Below are 25,884 nucleotides of genomic sequence, written 5' to 3' on the forward strand. Positions count from 1 at the left end.
GACCTCCAGAGCCACATAGCATTCGTTCCCTTCTTGGTGCTGGTGCGCCACACTAAAGATCAAATGATCCCTGGGGTTTCTACCATTGGTCTTAGCACTGTGGGCAGAACTTCAGGTTTTGACTGTGCCCATCACCGTTCTCACCTGAAGAAGTTTAGTCAGACACCTATTAAACTATATGATGAATTTGTTAAGAAGTATCTATTGGAAATATTCAAAATTAGTGCCCCTTGACCTCGGAGTGGGTTTAACACATTCTGACACTGAAATCAATCAATGCACAAGAATTTAAGAGCCTACTATGTGACTAGGGATACACCTAGATAACCAAAGTAATATAGTTTCTGTTGTCAGACAGCTTATATTCTTCTGAGGAGATACAAAGTACTCACAGGTAAGTAAACACAGCACATATATATATATATAAAAATATATAAAATAAACAGTGATGGGGGAAGGAAGCACACTGACAAATGGGCGAATCAGGAAAGGGTTCCCTCCAGAAGGAGATGGCACTTGAAGGGAGCTGAGGGTTTCAATAAGTAGAGGTAGGATAGGGTATTCTAAGCATGGGAGGGGGGGAAAGCTTGTGCAAAGGTGTAGAGGTGGGAAATGGAAGGTCATGTATCAGAAAGATGGCAAATTACGGTAATCCTCCACTATTCTTCTTCATCTTTATATTCAAAGAACTGATTTTTAGCCATTCTGCCTGCCTTTTGACCACATTACTGTTCAGTGATAGTCTTTCTTCTAATACATAAAAGACAAATTAATGGAATACGACAGTAAAAAGGCAAAAGTACCCCCAAATAAGACTATCAATAGAAGAGAAGGAGAAGCAACTCCTTTATCAAGGGCTAATATTGCTTGATATTTTTGTGGGTTTGGATGAATGAGACTTTGGAACATGTCCTTGATAATATCAAGCTCCTGTCATTCACCTATCCTGTTCCACAGCCTTGCAAAGTCAGGAGGCCTAAAAAAGCCTGTGCCCGCTAAATCTGCTTAGGAAATTCCAGAAATTCAGCCCCCTTCACACATTTCCAGTCATCAGGCTCCATCTTCAGCCTCACATATAACCTAATTCCAAGCTTTTGAAACTGTGGGTCAGGGACCCCATATGGGATCGTATAACAAAATACAGGGGTGATGAAATATTTGGCAACACTAAAAGGTTATGTATGCCTATCTTATATACCTAGATGCCTGGGGTCTCATAAAAATTTCTTGGGCGGAAAAGGGGTTGTGACGTTGACCTCCTTCCCTCTTAGTCAAATGCCTATTCTATTGTCTGGCCAGACCCCCAATTTCCCACAAATCTAGGTCTGCTGGCTAATCAGTCCCTAAGAGATTACACTGGTCATCCCCAATCCAGGAAGCAAGAGTCACAGGCTGCTGCTGTTTTAGCTTTCTTCTCTAGGAAGGGTAGGGAAGGATAATGTCCCACACAAGGGTAACCTTAGCTCCAGGGCTGGAATGGCTACATTGGGTGTAGCCTACCTACTTCCGTTTCTTCCCCCACAGGGGCAGGGGATGGCAATGTGTTCTACCTCAGGAACTGATAATGGGCTCCCTCTAAGTGGCAATGGGTGGGCTGATCCAGAAGGAGGGCATAGCCCAAAGTCCCTTTCATCAAAACCTACAAAAACGGTAACTAAAGGCTACGTTACAATCGGAGAAAGGCTCTACTGAACTAAACAGAACCAGAGCAGGGGTTTGGGGGGAGGGGGATGCTCAGGAACATAATACTCAACAGCTGAGCCACAGATCTATCCCTATACATAACCTGGGCCAATGGATAAGGAGACTTTTATCTCATTCTAGGAGTACTACAAAAGCAAAGAACAAGTCATTCAACTCTGCTCATCTCAGTGCCCAAAGGTCAGTTAGCTCCCCCTCTCTGCCCCCTCTCACCCAGGGGGTGCTTAAGAACAGCTGCCTCTTCTCAGACCTTCCAAAATGCAAGGCCAGGTATGTCCTTCAGGGCTGGGGGCTTTGTCCCCATGTCTGTCTTTCAATGGTACATTTCCTCTACCAGCACCCCACTCTCATGGAATTAGGCTAATGGTAGCCAGTACTCAGTGTCTGAGGGGATCCTGGGGAAGACTACAGCAAGGTGGTGAGCCCCCAGGAGCCAAGGGGCCAAGAGGGTACCTAAAGGAGGCCTCCACCAGCCTAGCTCAGCTCCCATGCCAATTAGCACATGATTGGCCTGTGAGGAGCCCTTATACTTCCAGTAGGAGAGGGGGAAAGGGAGATGGAGAGAGAACAAGCAGCCCCAAGGCAACCAGATTCAGCCAGAGTTCATAATGGCTACGAATGCACTCTCCTCTCCCTCCCTCCCTTTATACACAAATGGAAGTGTTTCCTATATTTTTTCAGGGCTGCAGGGAAAGGCAAAGGGTCTCATTTGACTCACCAGAGAACTCTGTGAACTAGCAGGACTACATATGAACCATATTGTGCCTAAACTTCTCTGCCTTGTCTTTGAGGTTCTTCTTTCGACGTGGTATGGGTGAGATACCAAAGCCTGGATAAGAAAAGGCCCCAACTTGGAACTGGGTGACATGCTTGGGGTTGTGCAGTGGGTGAGTGCCTTGTGTCTGAGGCCAGATTTGGGTTCGGGTCCTCCTGGGTCCAGGGTGGGTGCTTTGTCCATTGTGTCACCTAGCTGTCCCATGATGACATCTTTAGGGTAAAATTGAGAGGTGAGAGGAATGCACTGGGGGAGGTAGAATGGGGTGAAATCCCACATGAAAGAGCTTATGGAGTGGGGGGAGAGATAGGGGAGGAGTGGGGCAGTGAATGAGGCTTACCCTCATCAGAATTGGCTCAAAGACCTTAATCTCATCGGAGTTGGCTCAAGGAGGGAATAACATACACACTCAAATGGGTGGAATAATCTATTTAACCTGGCAGGAAAGTAGGAGGGGAAGGGGATAAAGGAGGGAGGGGTGAAAGAAGAGAAAATAGAGTAAATATGGGGAAGGGAATAGGATGGAGGGAAACATTTAACAATAGTAACTGTGAAAAACAATTTGAAACAGAGGCAAGAGTAATGTAAGATGATGATTGATTGATGGGTGATGATGATTGGATGAAAATGGGGATTGATTGATGACACTGAGGATGGATTTATGATGATGATAAAACGTATGCTACTTTGCTGGGCTATTGTGAAGAAAATCCTTTGTCAGGTATAAGGTACTATATAAATGTTATCTATTACTGTCGGTACAAGAATCAACCTCATGGGTTTATTGTAAGGAAATTTCTCTTTAAAGTACCATATAAATGTAGTTTACTATAAAAAAAAATGATGAGCAGGATGCTGTCAGAAAAGCCCAGAAAGACCTACATGAGCTGATACAAGGTGAAATGTACTGTATACAAAATAACAGCAATACTATAAGATGCTTTGCTGTGAATTACTTGCTTATTTTCAGCAATGCAATGATTCAAGACAACGCTGAAGGTCCTATGAAAAATGCAGTCCATCTACAGAGAGAGAACTGATGATGTCTGAATATAGATTGAAGCATCATTTTTTGTTTGTTTGTTAGGTCCTTTATCTGAAGTTTTGTTTTTGTCTGTTTTCCTTCACAACCTGGCTAATGTGGAAATATTTTGCATGAATGCTCACATAGGGCTTATACTGAATTGCTTGAGTTCTTGGCGGGGGTGGGGGAGGTGGAATTTGGAACAAAAAGTGTTAAAAAAATTGATGTCAAAATTTGTATTTACATGTAATTTGGGAAAATAAAATAAAATTCAATGGGAGAATTTAAAAAATGTTAAAAAGAAAAGGCCCCAACTTTCATGGAAGGGGGAATAGTGCACAAACAGCTATCTCCTAAGACACAGTGGGTAAGCATGCTAGAGAAGTGGAAACCCAAGAGGTAGCTGAGGCTTGAAGGGGATGGTTATTACCGCCTTGGGCCAAGATCAGGAAAAGACAGGAAGGAAGTGGTTCCTGGCATGAGAATTGCGCTTTATGGACATGGACCACATGGTATACTTTTGCTGCATCCTTCATAGTACCTAGCAAAGACACTTGGCACACCGCAGGTTCTCTGTAAATACCTGACTGAAAACAAAATACAGTGAGTGAGCCAGCTGCCCAAATGGCTAACCTCCTACTTTCCTCTCCTAAGGCACTAAGGAGGGAAGAGCTGGGGTGGAGGGAACGGTCAGCTTCAGGTCTGTGTTTTAAAAGAAGGCGCCATGGGTACATTTTCAACACATCTGAACAATGGACCCAGAAATCCACTTTGGGTCTTCTATTTCCATGAAGGTGGAGACTGACCTCAAAGCAATAATACATACTTGAGAGCCACAGAAAAAAAGCTCATGGGCTCAAAATTAGGCTCCGTTGTGCTTTCTTGCTTCTTCAAACAACTGCACCACACCAAAGGCAACAGGTGTAGGAGACATGATTGAAAATGATGAATAAACAGACCTTCTGATCTAAGACAGGGGCTAAGGCTCCAGCGGTGGGGAACACTGACCCTGAGGCAGCTGCTTCTGTCTGGGGAAACATCCAATAGGGAACTTTCTCCTTAGATTGAGCCCCAAAGTGCTGCATAATATGCCTCCAGATGAGTCTCTTTCTCATGGCTGCCCTCCATGTATTAGAAGACTTCACTGGGCATCCAGCCATTATACTTTCTTCAGCCTCTCTCCCTAACAAGATCAGACCAATGTAGAATCCTCTGGATGTTAGACTTTGGGAATCTTTGCAGCATACCCTCACAATTGTCGACCTAACTCAAACCTCATGGTCTTTCCTCATAACACATGTGAACCTGAATTCAGCCCTTGACATTTGTCTCTGTTTGTTTTTATTTTGTTAATGGCATACTGGAATCTGGATCTCTTGGGATCCCAACCATTTGTCATCCAACATGGGAGCATCTACTAATCTTGAGTGAATTGTAAAATTGATTAAAAACAAAATAATTTTTGAAGAGCATGGAAGAAAAAAAAAAAAAAGAAAATGAGTAAGGCTGTGCTCACTACATTCCAGAATTCAAGGCCTGGGTGGGCCCCGATTACAATGTAGCACAGTGGGTAGGAAACTGAGAAAACGGTTTCCCCTGAGAAGTAGCAAGCTCAAAATGCAAAATGCTCAGGAATTTTAAAGAAGAGTTTAGATAAATTCACAGGTGACAAATCCATTATGAGGCGTCAAGAGTTTCTAAAGAGGGTCCTCAGGTTTATCCGTCACCTTTTCAAGCCAATATCACAAAAGACAACCTAGCATCCCACAAAGTGTCCCTAAGTGCAGGGCTTCTTAAACTTTTTCCACTCATGACCCCTTTTCTCCTGAGAAAATTTCGATGCGACACCGGGTATAAAGGTATATACAATAGGTATGCATAACCTTTTATTGTTGCCAAATTTTTCATGACCCCCACATTCAGTTATGTATCCCCACGTGGGGTCACAACTCACAGTTTACAAAGCATTAATGCACTTTTGGAGATACCTGGCTCAATAGATCACAGGTCTGCCCCACCATAGCATTACTTTGAGACCTCATCTGTTCCATTACGTCCCTGATCTGAGGAGAAAGGGTAGCATGGTGTAGTGGAGAGAACACTGTACTGGACAACAATGTGGGAGATCTAACCACTCCTAACCCAGACTCCACCATTATTTAGCTGTCTACCACTTTGGGAGAAGCCCTAACTTTTGGGGACCTTAGCTTCCTCCCTGATAGTCCCCCACCTGAGGAGGTGGGACTTGACAATCTCTAAGGTCCCTTCTATGTCACAAGTTTTATGATCCCTCACTTTCTTCTGAAAAATTCAACTCTGAGAACAGGAAAGACTGATCTAGTCCTTAATCAATCCTAGGAGCATCACCTTCGTGATACTCCTAATTCCCATCAGCCTCGGTATAAAACAAAGCTTGCCTTTTAAATTCTCAACCATTCTACATATAGTTTCTATAGCACTGATAATTGATTACCTTTGTCTCTTCTACCTTGACACAGGAAATAATATTTAAATATCAAGGCTGTTTTGACTGACTGGAAAACTGAAAAGGAAGGCTGGATGAACCTTAGATTACACCAAGGTGCAAGTACCCAAGTCTCAGACATTTGCTAGATTTGATTATCCCTAACGGCAAAAGGTGGTGGGCTACACAATCCCAAATAGCAGAGAACCAAAACTACCCTTGTTGTCTGGCTTTGAAACATTTTTGTGTGTGTGTGAGGCAACTGGGGTTACATGACACGCCCAGGGTCACACAGCTAGTAAGGGTAAGTGTCTGAGGATGGACTTGAACTCAGGTCCTCCTGACTTAGGGCTGGTGCTCTATCCACTGTGCCACGTAGCTGCCCCTTGCAACATATCTTTGAAGTGACATTTAAACAGCCAGATGTTCTGCTGTCCTCAGATGTTCTGGAATCTCACAATCCGAACAAAATATGTAAAAGCCACACTGTCCTGCTCTCCTTCCCAGGCACCCTGGGCTTGCCTTTGCACTGGGAATGCATTCTATGGTCTCTCTGACCTCAGCCAAGGATCATCCAATAACAAAGCAGGGTTCTTTTATGAGTGATGCTGATCAGCCCTGGGGTCAGGAAGTATTCATGGGTTAATGCCTCTATGCATTGTAGGCAATCACTTTGTTTTAAAAGGCCCAGTCTTCCAGAGAGAAAAAACTCAAATTAACATATATGCTACAGTAGGTCAACTTATACCCTGTATCATATGATAGATAGGCCAATGGAATAATTGAGAAGAGAAGAATCTGAAAGAAAGTTTTGGTCAGGACAAGGATAGCACTGATTATAGTCTAGTTGGAAAAATAAAAATTAATACAAGAGAAAAAGAAAACTAGGAAATTAAAGATGGCAGTCTTAGCTCTGAGCTTCATTCCTTGTATGTGGTTGTCTCAGTGGTATTCTACAGGTGCCCTGCCATGGAGAAACACCTGCCCCTCACACAGACCCTTTAATAGACACAATCTCACCTGGTCCTCAACAATTTCACAGATTTCTCCGAAAGGTTAAGTGGTTTTGCTCATGGTCACGTAAGCTAATAAAGAGAAGAGCCAAGACTAAAAAGCCAGGCCTCCTAACTCCTGCTCTGTATCATAGTCCTGGCCACCTCTCAAAAAGCAGCAACTCCAGAGCAGCCAGGTGGGGCAATGGATAAGGCACTGGCCCTGGAGTCAGGAGGACCTGAGTTCAAGTCCGGCCTCAGAGACTTGACACTTACTAGCTGTGTGACCCTGGGCAAGTCACTTAACCCTCATTGCACTCCCCCCCCCCCCAAGCAACTCTTTTGCAAGCATCTATCTTGGAATCTGAAGGGAGGTGCCAGCTCCAATCCAGCCTCTGATACATACTAACTCTACAACCGGAATCCCTGGGCTGTGGTAGCGCTCTCCATGGTGCTGTGAATACTAACTCTTCACCAATACCCTGGCACTCTTTTCCAGCTTTGGGTCTGATTTCTCTTGCTGTGATGGCAGCCTCAGCGGCCTCCCAATGACTCCCCCATGCAGCCCAGTATCCCGAACTTACTAGTGGTAGTAGAAGTGGCTGCACTTGTTGAGCCAGGAAGCTTTAATCCAAATCCCAACACTCCAAGACCAGAAGCTCCAGCTGAAGTGGATGGGGTCCCACCTGTTGGGAACAATTACACATCACCCCTTTAATATGGAATAGAAAATAGGACTTATTTAGTTACTAAAGAACATTTGAAAACCCTTTTGTTGATGCTTTGATCATCCCGGTCAAGCTTTTTTTTCTAGCATTATTATTTCATTTTATAAAGATAAAGTAAAGCCTAGAGAGGGAAAGTGAATTGCCAAATGTCATATACCAAGTCACGGGCCAAGAGTTCTAAATTTTTACCTGTGATCTTGAAAATATACTACACCTTCACAAGACGTGTCCTAGGAAGTCTATGTGAATCAAGAGAATTTTTCTAGATCACAGTCATGTTATAAAACTAGAGTCTCTTGCTGCAGCCAAGTGCTAATAGCCATTTTCAAATGCCATGACCTATGCCCACTGCACTGGAGTGGGGAGGCCAAAGGTCCCATTCTGATTCTGGCTTCAAGAAGAGTGTCACTTCTCAGTACCCCACCAGCTGACAATGGGAACTTGGGGAGGGAGACATACACCTTACAGCATTCTAACAGAACCAAGATAGTCCTAGAACAAGGTTTTGGGGAGACATCACAGAACTGTCCCAGCAATGCAGACCCATGGTCAAAAAGACCATTTGACACCTGCCCCTTGGCAGCTCCTTTTACAAGATGAGGGGGTTGGCAAAGTGAAGGAACTGATATCAGCCTCCAGAATACGATGACTCCTTTGAGAAGAGAAGGTTCTGAAACCTTCACTGACAATCTGGATCCCAATTTTTTTAACTGCATACAGAGGAACAAAATCACTCTGAGCACTTGCACATCATATACAGCAAGGTTCAATGGATTCAGAAATTTGTATCTCATCCCTGTCTCTTCCTCCTTCACCATATTCACTGGGGCAGCGAGACTTCCTCTTCCTTTTGACAAACCTGGGAAAATACCCAATGATTTTGCCAGATCACTGAGACACTGTATGGGCTTTAATAAGTACTCCTATGCCAAATTCAGAACCAAAAGCTCCATCAGTAGGTCTGATGGTCAACCCTCTAATGAGAACAATAGCAGATGCTGGCCTGATCAAGCATAATGATGAATTTGGGGGCAGAAGAGAACTTCAGTTTTACTAACAAGTTCCCAGTTAAGAACCCACATTTAATGGATGAGATCGTCTTTAAGACTGGTGACTTACCTGAGAGGGTTGGGGCAGAAGAGACTGGAAGGGAAGTACTTGCTATGGAAGCAAACAGTGTGGGCCCAGAAGTGCTGCTGGGAGCAGAAGTTGTTGCCGCTGGAAAAGAATTGGCATCACAGAGATTCAAATAAAAAACAGGCTCAATCACATCCCCTGAAATCTATGAGCTACATAGATAGAGCAAAAGGCTCATAGAAGAAAATGATAATACAAAGGGAGGACATAACCTTTTTTTTTTTTTTTTGGTTTTTTTGCAGGGCGATGAGGGTTAAGTGACTTGCCCAGGGTCACACAGCTAGTAAGTGTCAAGTGTCTGAGGCCAGATTTGAACTCAGGTACTCCTGAATCCAAGGCTGGTGTTTTACCACTGCGCCATCTAGCTGCCCTCAGGACATAACCTTTTAGACAATTATTTTACAAAGCAGTTTTTTTACCCATTATTTCATTATTTTGTTCACAGGAAACCCCATCATACAGATGAGAAAACTGAATCTCAGGTTAAGAGACATCCTGGCGCACAAAACTAACCACTTGCTGGTAATAGGCCTGGAAAGCAGAGGAGGATCACAACTCAGGCTTGACTCTTAGCCACATCTTTCCACAAACTCTCTCCAGAAGATCTACACAATCTGTGAGAGGCTCTCCTCTCCTTTCATTCTTTTAAGTATCTCAGAACAACAGACCACTTGCACCATAAATCCTGCGTCTCATTCTTGCTAGCCTTTTCCAGTAACAAACTCAATGATGTCCCTTACACCAGAGGTATCAAACTTGCAGCCACAAAAGTCCCAAGTACAGGGTGACTCTGATTGAAATGTCAGTGGGAAATGTTCAACAACAGAAATTACACAGTAAGATATAAATGATGTTCATTTGTGTTTTTTTAAGTCAATGTGAGGCTAGCAGGGATCCACGTCTATTCAAGTTTGAAGCCACTGTCTTATAGTATGCATCATACAGAAGATATGATCTACTTCTGCCCATCATGTATCTTTCCACTGGCCACTGGTCTACTTGTAATCTTTATTTTCCCATGCTCCCATTCTGGTGATTTAAAAAGGAGACCATAGATTTATAACCCAAGTGCCACTGGAAGGATTGGGGGTGGGGTGGAGGTGGGGGCAGGCTGAGGGAAGAGGGGAAAGACAGTTAAAGCGATAGGTATTTTGTGGCACAAAGCAGTTTGGGATCATTGAAAGGTATAGTTTTCCAAATGCAATCCAGCCAAATCTTTTCTCAATTCAACTCAGGTCTATCTGTAGTTTCTATCCAACCCATAAATACTGGGGGCCCAACTCAACGCTCTGTTCATCCAGCTACATAACTAATATAAGTTCATCATCTTTGCCTTTATATTATTATTATTATTATTATTTTTTTGGTGAGGCTGTTGGGGTTAATTGACTTGCCCAGGGTCACACAGCTAATAAGTGTCGAGTGTCTGAGGCCATATTCGAACTCAGGTCCTCCTGAATCCAGGGCTAGTGTTTTATCCACTGCACAACCTAGCTGCCCCCTGTCTTTATATTTTACAATGATTCGAGGAACCTCTCTGACAATACTGTGACTTTCACAAAAGAAGCTTTGGAATGTTCTTAGGCTCAAATTAGGAGTAGAGAATGTCCCCATCAACAGGATAGTCACAATCTGACTGCCACATGTGAGATTCTGTTCTACACATTGTTAATTTTTTTAAAAGCAATTGGGGGCAGCTAGGTGGCACAGTGGATAAAGCACCAGCCTTGGATTCAGGAAGACCTGAGTTCAAATCCGACCTCAGACACTTGACACTTACTAGCTGTGTGACTCTGGGAGAGTCACTTAACCCCAACTGCCTCACCAAAAAAAAAAAAAAAGAAAGAAAGAAAAAAGCAATTGAACTTAAAAGAACAAAACACAGTTGTATACATCATACTAGACACGAAGGTCTAAGCAAAACCATGTAGATAAGAGATGAGCATTATAAAGATGGAGGGAACAGCTTTTCATCTGAGATAGGAATAAAGCATGGTAGAAGGTGCTCTAGCTTGGAGGTATAGAAAGAGGCCAAACAAGTTCACATGGGACGGCCAGATTATCTACTGGAACCAAGGACATGGAGGTAGAATTGGGGACCTAGAAAAAGGCTCAGAATAGTCTCCATGGAAAAAAGAATAAATAAGGAGAAGATAAGATAGGCCTGAAAGGAATGCTAAGGAGCAGGAAGAGGTCCTGCTGAGGTTAAACAGCATAGATTTGCGGCAGACTAAATCAGCATCGTTTCTTACCTTTCTCTAACCACAACCAGCAGACTGGAAGTGGAAGCAGAGAAAGATAAGAGCTGGTGTATTATCCAGGGTTGGTACTATCAAGGAGGTGAAAAGTCAAGATGGGAAAGATCTTGAGGTTGTAGCAAAAACATCACAGAAACCGCTGGCTATGGGGTTCAGGCTAAATGGGAAGTTATTAGACAGAAAGGGTTCATTTCCACTTAGGATATCCCGTCACCTCAAATTTAAACTTATCACCTTCCCCTCCCCCAAAGCTCCCCCAACCTCCCTCTCTCTGTTAATTAGGTCACCATTTGCAGTATCTCATGGGCCAGTTCTTCACTCTCCATACTCTTCTATGGCCAACCAGTTCCATACAATAGTCTATAGTCAGACAATTCGCATCAATTCTTCTTTTGAAATGTCTCATTCATTCCTCTCTTTCCATTCCTCATTCTAGGCCGGACCTACCACCTGATATTGGACAATGTGATTCCTGCCCAAGTCACAGCCAAAGACCTAGCTGGCCTCCTTGACTCTAATCCATCTTTCTACTCTAGCATTCAGCCAGTTGCCAAGCCAATCATTTCTAAACACCATTCTCCTCATCTGTTCAGAACCATGCAATGGCTCTCAGAGCCTATGAATCGAATTACAAATTCCTAAGCCTGGCCAAGTAAGGCCCATCATGATCTTTAAAGACTTCATAAATGCTGCTTCAAACTAAACCAGGCCTCATTTTAGCTAAGCAACTTGATATGGCAAGAGAGCACCTACCTTGTCCTCAACGTTCAAACTGTCATCGAATTAAATTGCTGGGACGAACGATATCGCAGGACACTCAAAGAACATGCAACACTGACTGCTAAATCAATGCCAGTGATCTTTGAAAAACTGTAAAAAAACTGTGCCAAAAAGAGAGGACTAACTAGATAGGGGCAAAAGCTGTACTGACTGTGAGCAAAGGGTAAACTACCAGCTTGTAAGTTTGACTCTGATCCCCAGCAAAATTCTAGAAAGCATTATTCCCAGTAATGGCTTCTGAGAACTCTGAAATGGAGGCAGTGACCCCTAAAGAGCCAGCGCGGGCTCATTAAGACCAGCTTGTGCCAGTCTAACTACATTTCCTCTTTTCTTTGGCAGGGCTAACTTTTGGGATTAGCTCTCATTTCCCTTTTTAATTAAAATGGTAGATGAGAAGAAAGCCATCTACACAGAACACTCGGATTTCCGCAAGCCATTAACAAAGTCTCTCGTCCTTGTGGACAAGATGGAAAGCCATGGGTTAGATGGATTTGGAACTGGTCGACTGGACCTAGAGTCAATGGAGTGCTATTAATCCTGATGTAGGTCTGTAATAGAGCTGTCTTATTGAACGTTTTCATCAGTGTCTTGGATAAAAGCATTGATGGCACGCCTGTCAAATGTGTGGATACATGAAGCTGGGAAGGATAACACACCGGACATCAGGGTGTCATCAGGCTTAGAACAGGCCAAATTGAATGAGATGAAACTTAACAGGGATAAAAATAAAATCCTTTATCAGTAAAAAAAAAACCAAAACCCAACACTCCCTCCTGTCCCCCTCCCCAAATCCTAACTACTCAGTGATAGGACAACAAACATGGGGGGCGGGGGATGGATATCCCAAACAAACAAAAACTCTGGGTTTGTTTGTTTTGTCCACCCACATCTGTGATTACATTAGGTACAGGAGACTTCTGATATGGGCTCATCCAATGCAGCCTGGCAACTAAATGGGGGAGGGCAGGGTCCCACTGTCCTCAGTTTTGGGGGTCTCATTTTAGAAAAGCCCCCAGTTGGAAGGTGTTGAGGAAAAATGCTTAAAACTATATACCATACGATGAATTGTTGAAGGAACTAGGGCTGTCTAGCCTGAAAAAAAGACATGATAGCAGTCTTCAAGTATTTGAAAAGCTAGCATGTAGAAGAGGAAAGAAAAGGATTCAGTTTAATATAAGGAAAAGCCTCCCAACAATTAGTGCTGTGCAAAGTGTAATGGGCTATCTCAGAAGGAAGTGAATTCTCACTCAATACTGATGGACAGGTTCCAAAGGTTTGTCATGCCGGGGTGGGAGTGGGGATAAGCTCCCACTCTCTATAAAATGCTCCAATGGTGTGCATCTCAAATAGCCTCCGACAAGCGAAGCCCAACTCCTGGCCTTCTCGTGGCGGAACTGTTTCCACTAACAGGAGAAGGGGCGAAGGCGAGTCACTGGTGCCTTAAAACCAGTTGCTTCGGGCAGGTGGGGCCCGTTGGCCTTGGCAGGCAACCTGCCTAGGGGAAGGAACCCTGATTTTAAACGACCGCTGCCTTGCGGCTATACCCATATATGGGAAAGGCTTTGGGAGTTAACCCCGAGGAAAAATCAGGAGTCGGAGTCCCTTAGGCAGTTGGATGTTGGACATCACATCCCTCTGACAACTCCTGCGGTGGCACTGGTGCCAAACTGGATTGGCTCTGCCTCTCCTTTGGATCCACCAATGTCGCAGAGAGGGAAAACCTGCTGCATGGGCAACAGCTTGTTTTCCATATTGATCCGCCCAGGCCAGCGCCCTGGAGAGGACACTCCAGCTACTCCTCACGGGGTAGATACAACACAGGATGCAGCAGTTACTGGTTATAAGACTCAGGAGCTGTGGTTCCCATATCGGACTGCACAGCCACACTGTGGCCTGTGGCTTTTCAAGGCGCTGATCCATGGTCATCCGCGACTGGTGGAGGCCTATTACTGATGGACAGCGAGGTAGCTCAGTGGGTAGAGGACTGAGCCAGCAGTCAGGAAGCCTTGGGGTTCAATCTGGCCTCTGAAATTTACTAGTTGTGTGACCCTGGGCAAGTCACTTGCCTGTCAGTCTCACTTTCCTCCTCTGTAAAATGGAAGTCACAGAGGCACCTACCTCACAGGGTCGATGTGAGGACCTAATGAGCTACTGGTAAAGTGCTTATCACAGTGTCAGACACAAGGGAGACACAGAAGAAATGCTATTTTATTTGAGGCAATCAGCGTTAAGTGACTTGCCCAGGGGCACACTGTTATAGTAAGTATCTGAGGCCTGATTTGAACTTCCCGAATATATTTTGAAATAATTAAACTTCTATCTAGAGCTGCCCATTCCCCAGTGCTAAACAACATGAGCTAATTTCCTGAGGTCCTAAATACACTCAATTCTGCTGGGGAGAAGGAATAGAAGGCACTAGGAAATGGCCTCTGGATACCCGGAGCTCACCACCCCCACTTTCCATACCTCCAAGCTCTCACTGATTCTAGGACCTTCTATCAGACTGCAGGCAAGTGAGCATGCAAGCATCCCCAATCATCTACCTGAAAGTTTAGAGGCAAAAGACAAGGCAGGTCCCTGACTGAAGCTTGAGGTCAGTGATCCAGTGGTTATAGCAGTAGACCCTGTAGAGGCCAGTAATCCAAATCCTAAACCTGGAGAGAAATAAAGGAACAATTAATGACACAGAGCAGGTAACCATGTATCTGAAAGAAAAACGATCAACGTCATTATCCGCACTTTAGAGTGGGGAGCTATTTGGCAGCCGTGTCTTCCATCCGACACCGCACACAGCTTAGTGATCCCTAAACTGCTGTTTTCTACACCAGGAGGTAGGTGTCAGTAAAAGCACCAGGGTATCATCAGCTCTTCCTAAAGCACACACCGAGGAAATGGTGCTCAATAGTGCACCAGTTATGCTAGTGGCAATACATACTTTTTCAGTCCAATGAAACACAATCACAACCTAGTGCCAAAGGCTGCTGCATTTAGCTGAAGTATTGTGCCTACACCTATTATCCTAATCACTTGTCCTCAGAACTGGCATATTTTCAGTCGCCTAACCTGCACCCACAGTCGGCTGACTTTTAAACAGATCACTTAAGGTCACTTACTTTTAACTGAAAGTAGCCTTACTCCTTCAGAGTCAAGGGTTTCAGAGACAAAGAGTTTTCTTTTCCTAGAAACAGGGCTTTCCCCTGGTGACTGAACCCAGTATGAAGAAATTTTCCCCACCCAACACTAAATAAATGATATAATTATAGTCAAGCAAAGCCAAGTTAATGGTCTATAACTTTATTCCTTTAGTTTCTGGCAAGAATCAAGAAAATAGGCCTCATTTCATTAGGCTTAAATGGATTTTTTGGTAGTGACAAACATTCTGACATCAATCTGTCTGTCCCCCCCCCACCCCCCATGACATTCTAAAGGTATTACAAATGGCTCATTCTTTACGTTTCTTGTGATACCTTATCTCATTAGCTCTCATTTTTTCTTGGCCAAAAACCTCTAAAATAACTGCTGAATCTATGGTTTATTAAAACCCATTACAAAATCAAGTCATTATATACATTCATTAAGAGGCTCCCCCAGCAGTTTTCCAACGCTATTAACATCTATCTAAAATAAAAGCTGGCTCATTTGGGATCTTATCATAAGAACTCTTATTAATCAACACTTCTATACATCTACAATACAATTGTCTATTTTCCTAATGACAGACAACTCTAGGGTCATACTACAAGCGTCCTTCGTTCACGAGAGAAAAAGAAAGATAATGGATCATGTTCAGTATGGTTTTAGTGTTATACGTATCTTCTTATAATTATCTGCAAACTGGTAATCTAAGTATAGTATACACTAGCTACCTACTATATATAAACTATTAAGCAGAATGTTTTACACAAAACATCACATTCCCCAACCATGCCAGGCATCAAGGGTTAGTATGACTACTTTTAATTTGCACTAAAATCCTACGGTACTTACTACTGCTGTATGGCATTGTTTGGTCTCTGTTTTTGAAACTTCATTACAGAAGTTTTGTTTTAAAAAGTAGCAAAGAACATACCACGGTGAGTAGGAATATAAGCACACGGGTGTCAAAAGGACTATTCTACCAAGTGATCCTGGAATTCTGTCTCAACTTATTCAATCACCAGTTTTATTAGTCTCAGAAATTTCCACGATGAAACACCATCCCCCCATAACAAGCTAAATCACTGTGAAAATAAAGCTCAGACTCTCACACGGAACCTTGGATAGGAGTGTTCTCCAGGAGAGAGCGAGCGCTCGAAAGCTTACCTGTAGGCTGTCCTCCAAGGCTGAAGGCAGTATTTGGTTGTGTGGAAGTTGCTGCAGTGGAAGCTGGAGTGGCAGCAGCAAAGGTTAACCCTGTAAGTGCTGTAGGTTGACTTGCATTCCCCATTGAGCCGAGGTTAAAACCAGTGGTCCCCGCCTGGGAAGCATTTCCACTGGGGAAGGAGAATCCTATAGATGTTGTAGGTTGGGTGGCAGTGGTAGTAGGAGGGCCAAAAACAAAGCCAGTAGGTGTTGATGCCTGGCTTGACACATTGCTTGCTATGGAATTAGTAAGTGTGCTGTTGCCAAGCCCAAAGCCCCCTGTGATACCTGAAGAGAATGGGGTGCCACTGCTGCCCAAATTTAACTTTGGTGTACTTAACCTAAACGGAGAAAGGAAATGCGTCAGAACTATGACTAACAAATCAACACAGAAGTCCTGTCAGCTACTAAAGGGCACTTCTTAGAGCCCACACCAAATTAAGTTAGAACTAGGGATAATTTCACTAGGATTTTTTTTTTCATCTCAATAGACAGAAACAGAGCCAGATCTCCATATATTTTAGGACTGTAATGGGCTAGCTGCTCATTCACAGGTGTGCAAGATCCTGGCCTGCTCTGCATAAAGGGAAAAGATCACTCTAAGTGAGGATTCGGGGGAGGAGTGGCTCCTAGGATTTTCTTTAGGGTGGGTAGAAATACCATTTCTTCTGACAGACTATTCTAATAGGCTAAGTTGGTATTTTAGAAAGTGAGTGGCAATGCCAAATGACAGGCATCCCATTCATTTTTCTTGGGTATAGGTCCAAAAACTGTATTAATGCATTTCATGACCCTAGATAATCAATGTTCTGCTGCTCAGTTAACTTGCCTTCCCAAAGAAGTGCTAGCCTGGCACTCTTTCACCACAAACCATTAGAGAATTGAAATGAAGGGGAAAGAAAAATTCAGGAAGGTAATTGCCCAGTTATCTCACAGGTGCCATTGAAAGGAAGCAAATGGTTCTCTTAGTCACTAAAAGGAGTGCTCAGGTCAGACTGGATTTACAAAGCTCGTCCTTCTAATATTGAGGCACAGGAAGGAAGAGTCTGGGGTCATTGCAATGATAAAGACAGCTCCAGAGAGTCACAATAAGGACTCGTCCCCCAACTCTCAGAGCACTCCTCCTATCCTTGGGTGGGTCACAAAGAATTCTGGCTGCAGATCAGCCTTCAATTTGCTTCAATCCAGAGACACATTTAATTTCAGAGAGTGCTCAGGGACTGAGTGGCACAATTCCAAATAGTAGTTGTATAAATGCCTTCCTATAAAATTGATTGACCCTTTATCCCTGCTCCAAACTAAAAGCTTGTCCTTGAGAAGTGATTATATCCACAGCCGCTTAGAGAGCCAGAAACGGTATAGCTCTTACCCTAAGGAAAACCCCGTAGTGGTGGAACCTGGAGTTGGTGTGGCCTGTGATCCAAAGCTGAAGCCTGGAGTCTGTGTAGTTGAGGCAGGGGTGGTCAGGGAGAACAAACTAGTAGCAGGCGTGCTTGCGGCAGGCTGGGAGGGAGTCCCAAAATTAAACCCTCCTCCAGTGCCAGGTGTGGAGAAAGAAAAGCCTGGTCCTGGTGTGGTGGCAGTTGTCTTTGCTGGGCCAAAGGTGAAACCACCTCCAGTGGCAGAAGATCCTCCAAAATTAAATTGACTCATGACTCCAAACCCTGGTTTGGGGGGGAGGGGGAGGGGAAATCAGGTCATTTTAGAAATCTAAATGGGATGAAGGAAAAAAAAAACCTACCGTACTACAGCAATTGGAATTCTCAGTCCCCCCCAAAATCAAAACCACCTTTGACGGAAAAACATTCCCACCTAGTTCCTATATTCCTAACCTTCTTGAGAACAATTTGAAATCTGTGATGCACACTGACAGGAAGATCCTTAGATAACTCACTTCAGATACAATGGGAAGCCAGTGAGTCAGATAAGATGCCAGTAGTCGTGCATGCAAGTTACGTGATGCTTCATTAATGGATATTGGAAAATCCTGAAAATTGCACTGGGCATCAAATGATTTTCAAGTGGTCCTCTAAATGACAATGTTATAGCAGGGCACTGATAACACTAGCTATGGCTCCAACTGAAAACACCTGTCAGCTTTTCATAGCGCCACCAAGATCTTCTCCTACAAACATAAGCTATAATAGGGCAGTACACCTGAGCCAAAGTATCGGGATAGTTCTCAGCATAATTTCTTCCTACAGCCCAGGATTTTGAGTTCATCGAAACCTTGAAATAGGATGAGGCCTCAGAAGTCAATTAGTAAATTGGCCAATAAGCATTTATTAAGTGCCCACTATGTCTAGGCACTGTACAAAGAAAGGCAAAGACAGCCCCTGATCTCAAAGAGCCCACAGGCTAATGGGGGAGAAACAACATGCAAACAGCTATGTACAAATGGGATCCACTGGAAATCATTTAAAGGAAAAAGGCACTAGAATTAAGAAGGGGTGGGAAAAGATTCCTATAGAAGACAGAATCTTAGTGGGGACCCAAAGGAACGCAGGAGGGAAAGATGAGGAGGAAATACATTCCAGGCATGGGGAACAGCCAGAGAACAGGCCCAGAGCCAAAAGATGGAGTATCTTGTTCAGGGAACAGCAAGGAGGCCAGTGTCTCTGTTAAGGGCTAAAATTCTAGCTAAACTGTCTAAAATATCTAATGAGTGGTCGCCAATAAATTATAAGCTTTAGCAAGAGTTAGACTTTTAAGCATTTATTAAGGAGAATAAGAATTTGGTAAAGAGAGAGAGAAAGGCCTAGATTCCTATCTATTAAAGGGAGAGCACATTTCTAGCTCCCTTCTCCGCCAGCGTCCTCAGGAAAGAGCCCGAGACCGAGCGCCAGTCTCTTCCTTCCTCCTCCCACTCGTCCGCGTCACTTCCTGATGCCTGGTCTTGCCCTCAAAGACCTTCGCTTCATGGGCAGAACTCTTCTACAGTAAGTATCCAGCAGGTGGCGTCATTCCAATCGTTACATCACTGAATCAAAGCGTACACAATAGGGAGGAAGCTGTAGGAAGACTGGAAATGCTGGGGCAGAAGAGGTTCTGAAGGGCTTTGAGGGAAAAATAGAGGATGACAACAGATTTTACGGTGTGTATATGTATATGTGTGAGCGACATGGTCAGACCTGCCATCTGGGGAAAACACTTTGGTGGCCGAACGGAGGATGGATTGACCTAGTGGGGAAAGGAGAGACACTTGAGGCAGGCTGACCATCCAGCTGACCACTGCTGCAATAGTCCAGGCAGAAGGTAGTAAGGACTTGCTCCAGGGAGGTGATATTATCAGAGGAGAGAACAGGCATATTGGAGAAATGTCACAGAGGTGAAATCAACAAGCTGGATATGGGGGGATGACAGATGGCAAGGAGTAAGGAAGACACCTAGGCTGGGAATCCAGGGGCTGGGAAGATAGTGGCATCCTTGACGGTACTGGGGAAGTATGTGAGGGAGGGGGAGATAATGAATTCCGGTTTGGACATGTTTACTTTAAAGATGTGTAGTGGACATCTAGCTGAGGATGTCTGGAAGGCAGTTGGAGATGGGAGACTGGAGGTCAGCAGAGAAATTAAGGCAGATTTGAAAATCATCAGCATAGAGTTGACAATTAAATCCACAGAAGCTGATAAGATTACCAAGTGAAATAGTATAAAGGGAGACAAGAGGGTCCAGGACAGAATCCTATGGGACACCAATGGTTAGAGGGTGTGATCCAGCCAAGGAGACCGAGAAGGAACAATCTGATAGGTAAAAGGAGAACCAGGAGAGAGTAATGTCTAGAAAACCTAGAGTATCAAGGAGAAGGGGCTGATCAACAGTGGCAAAGACTGAAGAAAAGGTAAAAAGAATGAAAATTGAGAAAAAGCCATGGATATGATAACCAGGAAATCATTGCTAATAGGTTGTAGGGAGTTAAGAATGACAGGAGAAAAGTTGAGGTACCTATCACTGATAGCCTTCTCAAGTAATTTAACCACAAAAAGCAGAAGAGATATAGGACAAAAGTAGAGATGGAAAGATCAAAAGACTTTTTTTTTTTTCAGAATGGGAGAGACAGGCACGTTTGCAGGCAATAAAGAAGGAGCCAGTAGAGAGGGAAAGCCTGAAGATAAGTGAAAGAGTGGGGATGACAGAGGGGGTGGCATTTTGGAGAAGAGAGGATGCAATGGGCTCACTTTAGCAGCCAGAGAAGGAAGGTCACCTCTTCATGTGAAAATGGGAGGTGAAGGAAGAGAGAAGAGCAGAAGGAATCAGAGGTAGCAGATGAAGAAGAGGAGAGAAAAGGGAACCCATGGCAAATGGCCTCAATTTTATCTGTAAGGGAGCTGCTGTGGAGAGTGGGAAAGTTGGGAAGTTGATAAGGGAGGTAGACCAGGATTGCTTAGCAGCAGCAAGGGCCATAAATTTGTAGCAGACCCAATCAGAGTATGCTTGGGATTGTTCCCCACCTTAATTTAACAGCATGTGTATAGGAACAAAGGCAGCAAATGGTGGCAATGATCCAAGGCTGAGGCTAAGCACAACACAAGAGAACAGTGTCGAGCTGAACTGGTTCGCCAGGTGATCAAAATGGGGAAAAAGAGAAGAGAGCAGCTTGCACAGACATGGTGGCCTGGGACAGAACTGAGGAGTTGCAGGGTCGCTGTGTGGATAAACAATAGGGTTTGGGGGGCATCTAGGTGGCGCAGTGGATAGAGCACTGGCCATGGATTCAGGAGGACCTGAGTTCAAATCTGGCCTCAGACACTTGACACTTACTAGCTGTGTGACCCTGGGCAAGTCACTTCACTCCCATTGCCCCAGAAAAAAAAAAAGTCAGGTAAAAAAGAATAGGGTTTGGCATAAGCAGGCTGAGGAAGAGGAGGAAAGTCTATTGACTGTGACCAGATACGGAAATCTGCAATTATGGTTGATGGCAAGATCAAAGGTATAACTATTGTTATGTGTGGCTCAGGTAGCGTAGAAGAGTAGGTCATGGCAACGGAATATGTTGAGGAACTGGGTAGTGTGGGTGTCTAAAGAAGAGTCAATATGTATGCTGAAGTCCCCTAGTATGAGGGGAGGAGCTGAGGAGAGAAAGAATGTAAGCCAGGTACCGAACTCATTGAGGAAGGAAGGGAAGTGACTCGGAGGCCTGTAGACAACCTTGACCAGGATTCTGATTGCATGGAAGATATGGACTGTATGGACTTCAAAGGAAAAGAGGTTACGGGATGATGGTGGTAGGGGCAGAAACTGAAGTGGCAATGGAGAGAAAGGAGTATTCCCATCTCTAAACACATATTGTACTTAAAGCCGGGATTTGGGATGTAAATGCTTTACTTCTGTGTGTAGTCACACAAAAATGAGACTAGCATTCTAATGAAGTCACCAGGATTCACAAGGCCAGAGGCAGAGTGCTAGACTTGAAATCCAGAAGACCTGAGATCCCATGGCTGCTCTAAGGATTCAATAAGATAATATCTATAAGCAAACTGTTTTGCAAACCTTAAGGTGCTATAGAAATGTTGGCTCTTATTAATTCCTTATACAGGTGGTCCCAAAAGTCTGAGTACAGTTTTAAGGCATTAAAGTTTAATACAATAAATAAATGAATGAATGAAAATTAAAAAAAATAATAACCCTGGGATAAACAGGCTCTTGTTATTTAAGCTTTATTAAAGTTTAAAACTGCACTAAAATGTTTGAGACATCTTGCATTTATGTGGAACATTTTAAGTATATATAGTTATTGAAAAGGTAATGTCCAATGTTGATTGCTCATGTGTTTCCTTCAGTTATGTGAATGATTGCCCTAAGTATAGTATGAAAATATTTTATTGTGGGCAGTTTCTTATTTCAAAGATCTCAGGGACGATAAGTAAATTATTCAGCACCACCAGACTGCTACCCGCTAAGATGAATCTCACCTCTCCCTGTCTTTGGATTTCATTTTCCTGAGCTTTTTAGCCTCATGCCTTACTGAGAGGTAGTGTATGCAGCCTGGCACAGGCTCGTTAAAGAGTGTACCTTGGAGTCAGACCTCGCTTCAGATACACACTGGATGGGGGACTCTGGATAAGTCACCAGGTTAAGACTAGAAAATGCAAATTAGATGCACACCTGCATTCCTAGGGGGAGTTTTCTCAAAGGAGCTCTCTCTACCAGAAGTGTCAAACTCCCGGATACTCAAGAGTGCCCAAATCCGATTAAGATACAATTGGGAAACTATTAAAATACAATTGGGAAATGTTTAACAAAGTAAATAAAAACACAATACAATGTAGATAATGTTAAAGAGATCGGTTTCTACTAGAGTTTGACTTTACTTCCCTACATAAAATGAAAGCCTGGGTCGAAACCAAATCCAAGCCAAACTTTACTATGGTGTGGGAGGAAAGATAGTTTTCACCTTTCACAGTCAAAAACCAAAATTAACTGGGGAAAAAAAGCATCTTGCCCATCCTACAATACACAACAGTAAACAAGACAATTGGATAAGCATTTATTAAGAACCTATTAAGAAAAAACCAAACCTATTATGGGCAAATCACAGTGTTATATACTTGGAGCCAGGAAGATAGAAAGGAAGCAACTGGTCTTGCCCTAAGGAGCTAAATACAAAGTAAACACAGATAATCCATCACAGTCATATCAAAAAGTTCTAAGAGACCATGGGGGGGGGCCCTCAGGTGACACCTAAACTGGGCTTTGAAGGAAGCCAGGGCTTCTAAGAGATGAGGAAGGAATGGCCGCCAGACTTAAGGGGTGGGGATGGGGGTGGGGGAACAATGACTCAGACAAGACAAAGAGATGGGAAATGGAATGAAATGTATTAGGAAAAGAGGCCAATTTGGAGAGTGCACAAAGGGAGGTAATATGAGGTTTCTGGAAGCCCTTCTGTGGATGACTCTGAATGCCAAGCTGATGCTTTTGTTTTTACCCTAAAGGGACTAGGGAGCCAGAGAAGACTCCAAGTAAGAGACTTACTTGGTTAGGTCTGTGGCATAGAAACATCAATTTGGCCACACCTGGAAGGTGGATTGGAGAATAAAAGAATGGAAGCAGAAAGACTACTTAGGAGTTAATTTAAAAATAGTTTAAAAGGACAATAGTAAAAAACATTAACAAAAACATCAAAAAAGGACAATAGTCTAAGCAAGGGGCAATAAGGGCCTGAAGGACAAAGGCTGTGTAAGTAGGGACAGAATTGATAAGACTTGGCAACTAACGTGGGGGATGGATAATGAATCAACAAGCCTTTTTTCCTGTGCCAGGCTGCATGTTGGGTGCTAGGGATACAAAGACTAAAGTGGAGCCAATGTTCTCCTGGCAGTTGAAATGAGGGAGGTGAGGAGTGATCCTTTCTCTATGGGACAAGTACTCCATGGATAACTGAGTTTGGGAATCTGGGTGACTAGGAATGGCTAAGTCGAGAGGGATGGTGTGGGGTTTTGGACTAATTTGGACATGTTATGTTTGATATACATCCAAATGGAGATAACCAAAGGCTGTTTGTACTGCAGAAATTCAGGAGAGAGATCAGGGCTGGGGGGAAAGAAGTCATCTACATAGAGATGATGATTAAACAGAGAGAAGCTAAACTGAGATCTTCAAGGGACAGGGTATAGCAAGAGAAGGAGAGTGGGACAAGGATGGGGGGGGGGGAGTAGCCACACTTAGTAAAGAGGAGAATGCTGTTTATGGAAAACCAGTGACTTAAAAACAAACAAAAGCAGGAGAAATAGGAGAGCTGAGTCACAGAAGAAGGGAGTCATAGAAGGGACCAGGGGAAGGACAAGAAAGCCCAAAGCTGCAAAGAAGTAAAAGAAAAAAAGGACTAAGAGGTTTTGTGCATATTCTGGAAAGGAGTTTCAGATGGACAATGAGGGAGGCCTAGGACTTCACAGCAGGAGGAAGTCATGGAGTGTTTTCAATGATCTTACATTGGTCATTGCTGCAAAAGTCCATCTAACATCAATATTCTGCTGCTGAAGCTATATGGTTACAAATCATGGACCACAATGTTCTCAAAACAAAATGACAATGAACTCAAAGGGGGAATGTAAAGATACATCACAGGGCCAAGTTTAGGCTGGGTGCAACACATTACAATGACTTCTGAGAGAGAAAGACAGTGAAAGAGAGACCATTAACAATATGGGAGGGGGCAGCTGGGTGGCGCAGTGGAGAAAGCACCGGCCCTGGATTCAGGAGAACCTGAGTTCAAATCCGACCTCAGACACTTGACACTCACTAGCTGTGTGACCCTGGGCAAGTCACTTAACCCTCATTGCCCTGCAAAACAAAACAAAACAAAAACAAAACCAAACAAAAAACAAAAAAAAAACCCAATATGGGAATAAGAGGCTGCAAACTGGTACCCTAAGACGTTAAGAGAACCAGAGTAAAGCTGTAATCTCACTGGCTCAAGCATATTTTGCCCATTGAAAGGGTGAGTCTTGTGCTACACCTCCTTTTTTCTACTTGTTTCAATACTTCTACAACTAGCAACCCCTTAGTAGAAGAGAAGTCTTCCAGCCAATGGGGATGTAAAGCAACTTACAAGAGTGAAATCTTTCAAGTCATTTTCATTGGCCAATAGAAGGTAAATGAAACCAACTTGAAGGTTTCACCTCATACTCATCCAGCTGGCAAAGATGATAAAACATACCTATAGTGTTGGAAGGATTAGAGGAAGACGGGTACACTGAGACAATCTGCAATGGCATAAGAAAAGTTACTCAAAAGAAAAAAAAAAGAGAAGTTACTCGATTGTTCAGAGTCTTTGATCCTGTACTCTCAGCAGCGGGCATATAAGTCAAAGGGGTGAGGGAGAAGTCAACATATAGCAGGATTAGTAGCAACCCCGTTTTGTGGTAGAAAAAGGCTGAGCACCAAGAGGGTGCTCAGTGACTGGGACCTGGTCAGACAGTGGGATGTCACTGCAGCACATCAAAGGAGGCAGGAGGAATTCAAAGAAACAGGCAAAGACTCGCAAGAAGTAACTGGAGATTATGGAAGCCTCTATTTCTAGAGGGTGTTTTGTGGTTGTATTCATATATAACATGTATAATGTGGTAGTTTAACTGGGAACTATTTATGTACTTTGTAGTTCTTTTGAATGGAATGTCTCCTAGTATAGATTCTCCCAGGTCTTTCTCAGTACTATACAATAGTAATTCTCAAACTTTGTGGCCTCAGGACCCCTCTGTATTCTTAAAAATGACTGAGGATGGTCCAAAAGCTTTTGTTTATGTAAGTTGCATCTATCGACATTTACCATATTAAAAATTAAAATGTCTTAGAAAGAAGGTGAAAATAGACTCTCATGGACCCAAGGATTTGCAACACCCTTAGGCCTCTAAATGGCACAATGCACAGTTAAAGTGCAGGGCAGCTGGGTAGCGCAGTGGATAAAGCACTGTTCCTGGATTCAGGAGGACCTGAGTTCAAATGTGGCCTCAGACACTTGACACTTACTAGCTGTGTGACCCTGGGCAAGTCACTTAACTCTCACTGCCCTGCAAAAATAAAAAAGAAATAAAAATAAATAAATAAATAAATAAAGCGCAGGGCCTGGAGTCAGAAAGATGAGTTCAAATCCTACTTTGTGGGCAAGTCAATTAACCCGTTGGCCTGTTTCCTCAAATGTAAAACAGGGATAATAATAGCACCAACCTTGCAGTTAGTGTTAGTGTG

The 25,884-nt window shown here is 43.5% G+C and overlaps 1 protein-coding gene across 3 annotated transcripts in view; it reads right to left on the minus strand.

Moving 5' to 3' along the window:
* The window catches only part of NUP62 (nucleoporin 62), a 68,230-nt gene that overhangs the window by 33,044 nt on the left and 9,302 nt on the right, over positions 1 to 25,884 (minus strand). For all 3 annotated transcript variants that reach the window (XM_043974738.1, XM_043974737.1, XM_043974739.1), the window contains 5 exons: positions 17,570 to 17,864; positions 16,162 to 16,541; positions 14,403 to 14,513; positions 8,804 to 8,902; positions 7,541 to 7,642 (listed from right to left, as the gene is read on the minus strand). In XM_043974738.1, the coding sequence (XP_043830673.1) occupies positions 7,541 to 7,642; positions 8,804 to 8,902; positions 14,403 to 14,513; positions 16,162 to 16,541; positions 17,570 to 17,864 (987 nt within the window). The remainder of the gene's footprint in view (positions 1 to 7,540; positions 7,643 to 8,803; positions 8,903 to 14,402; positions 14,514 to 16,161; positions 16,542 to 17,569; positions 17,865 to 25,884) is intronic.

Source organism: Dromiciops gliroides, chromosome X (genome assembly GCF_019393635.1).
Source record: "Dromiciops gliroides isolate mDroGli1 chromosome X, mDroGli1.pri, whole genome shotgun sequence".
Classification (NCBI taxonomy): domain Eukaryota; kingdom Metazoa; phylum Chordata; class Mammalia; order Microbiotheria; family Microbiotheriidae; genus Dromiciops; species Dromiciops gliroides.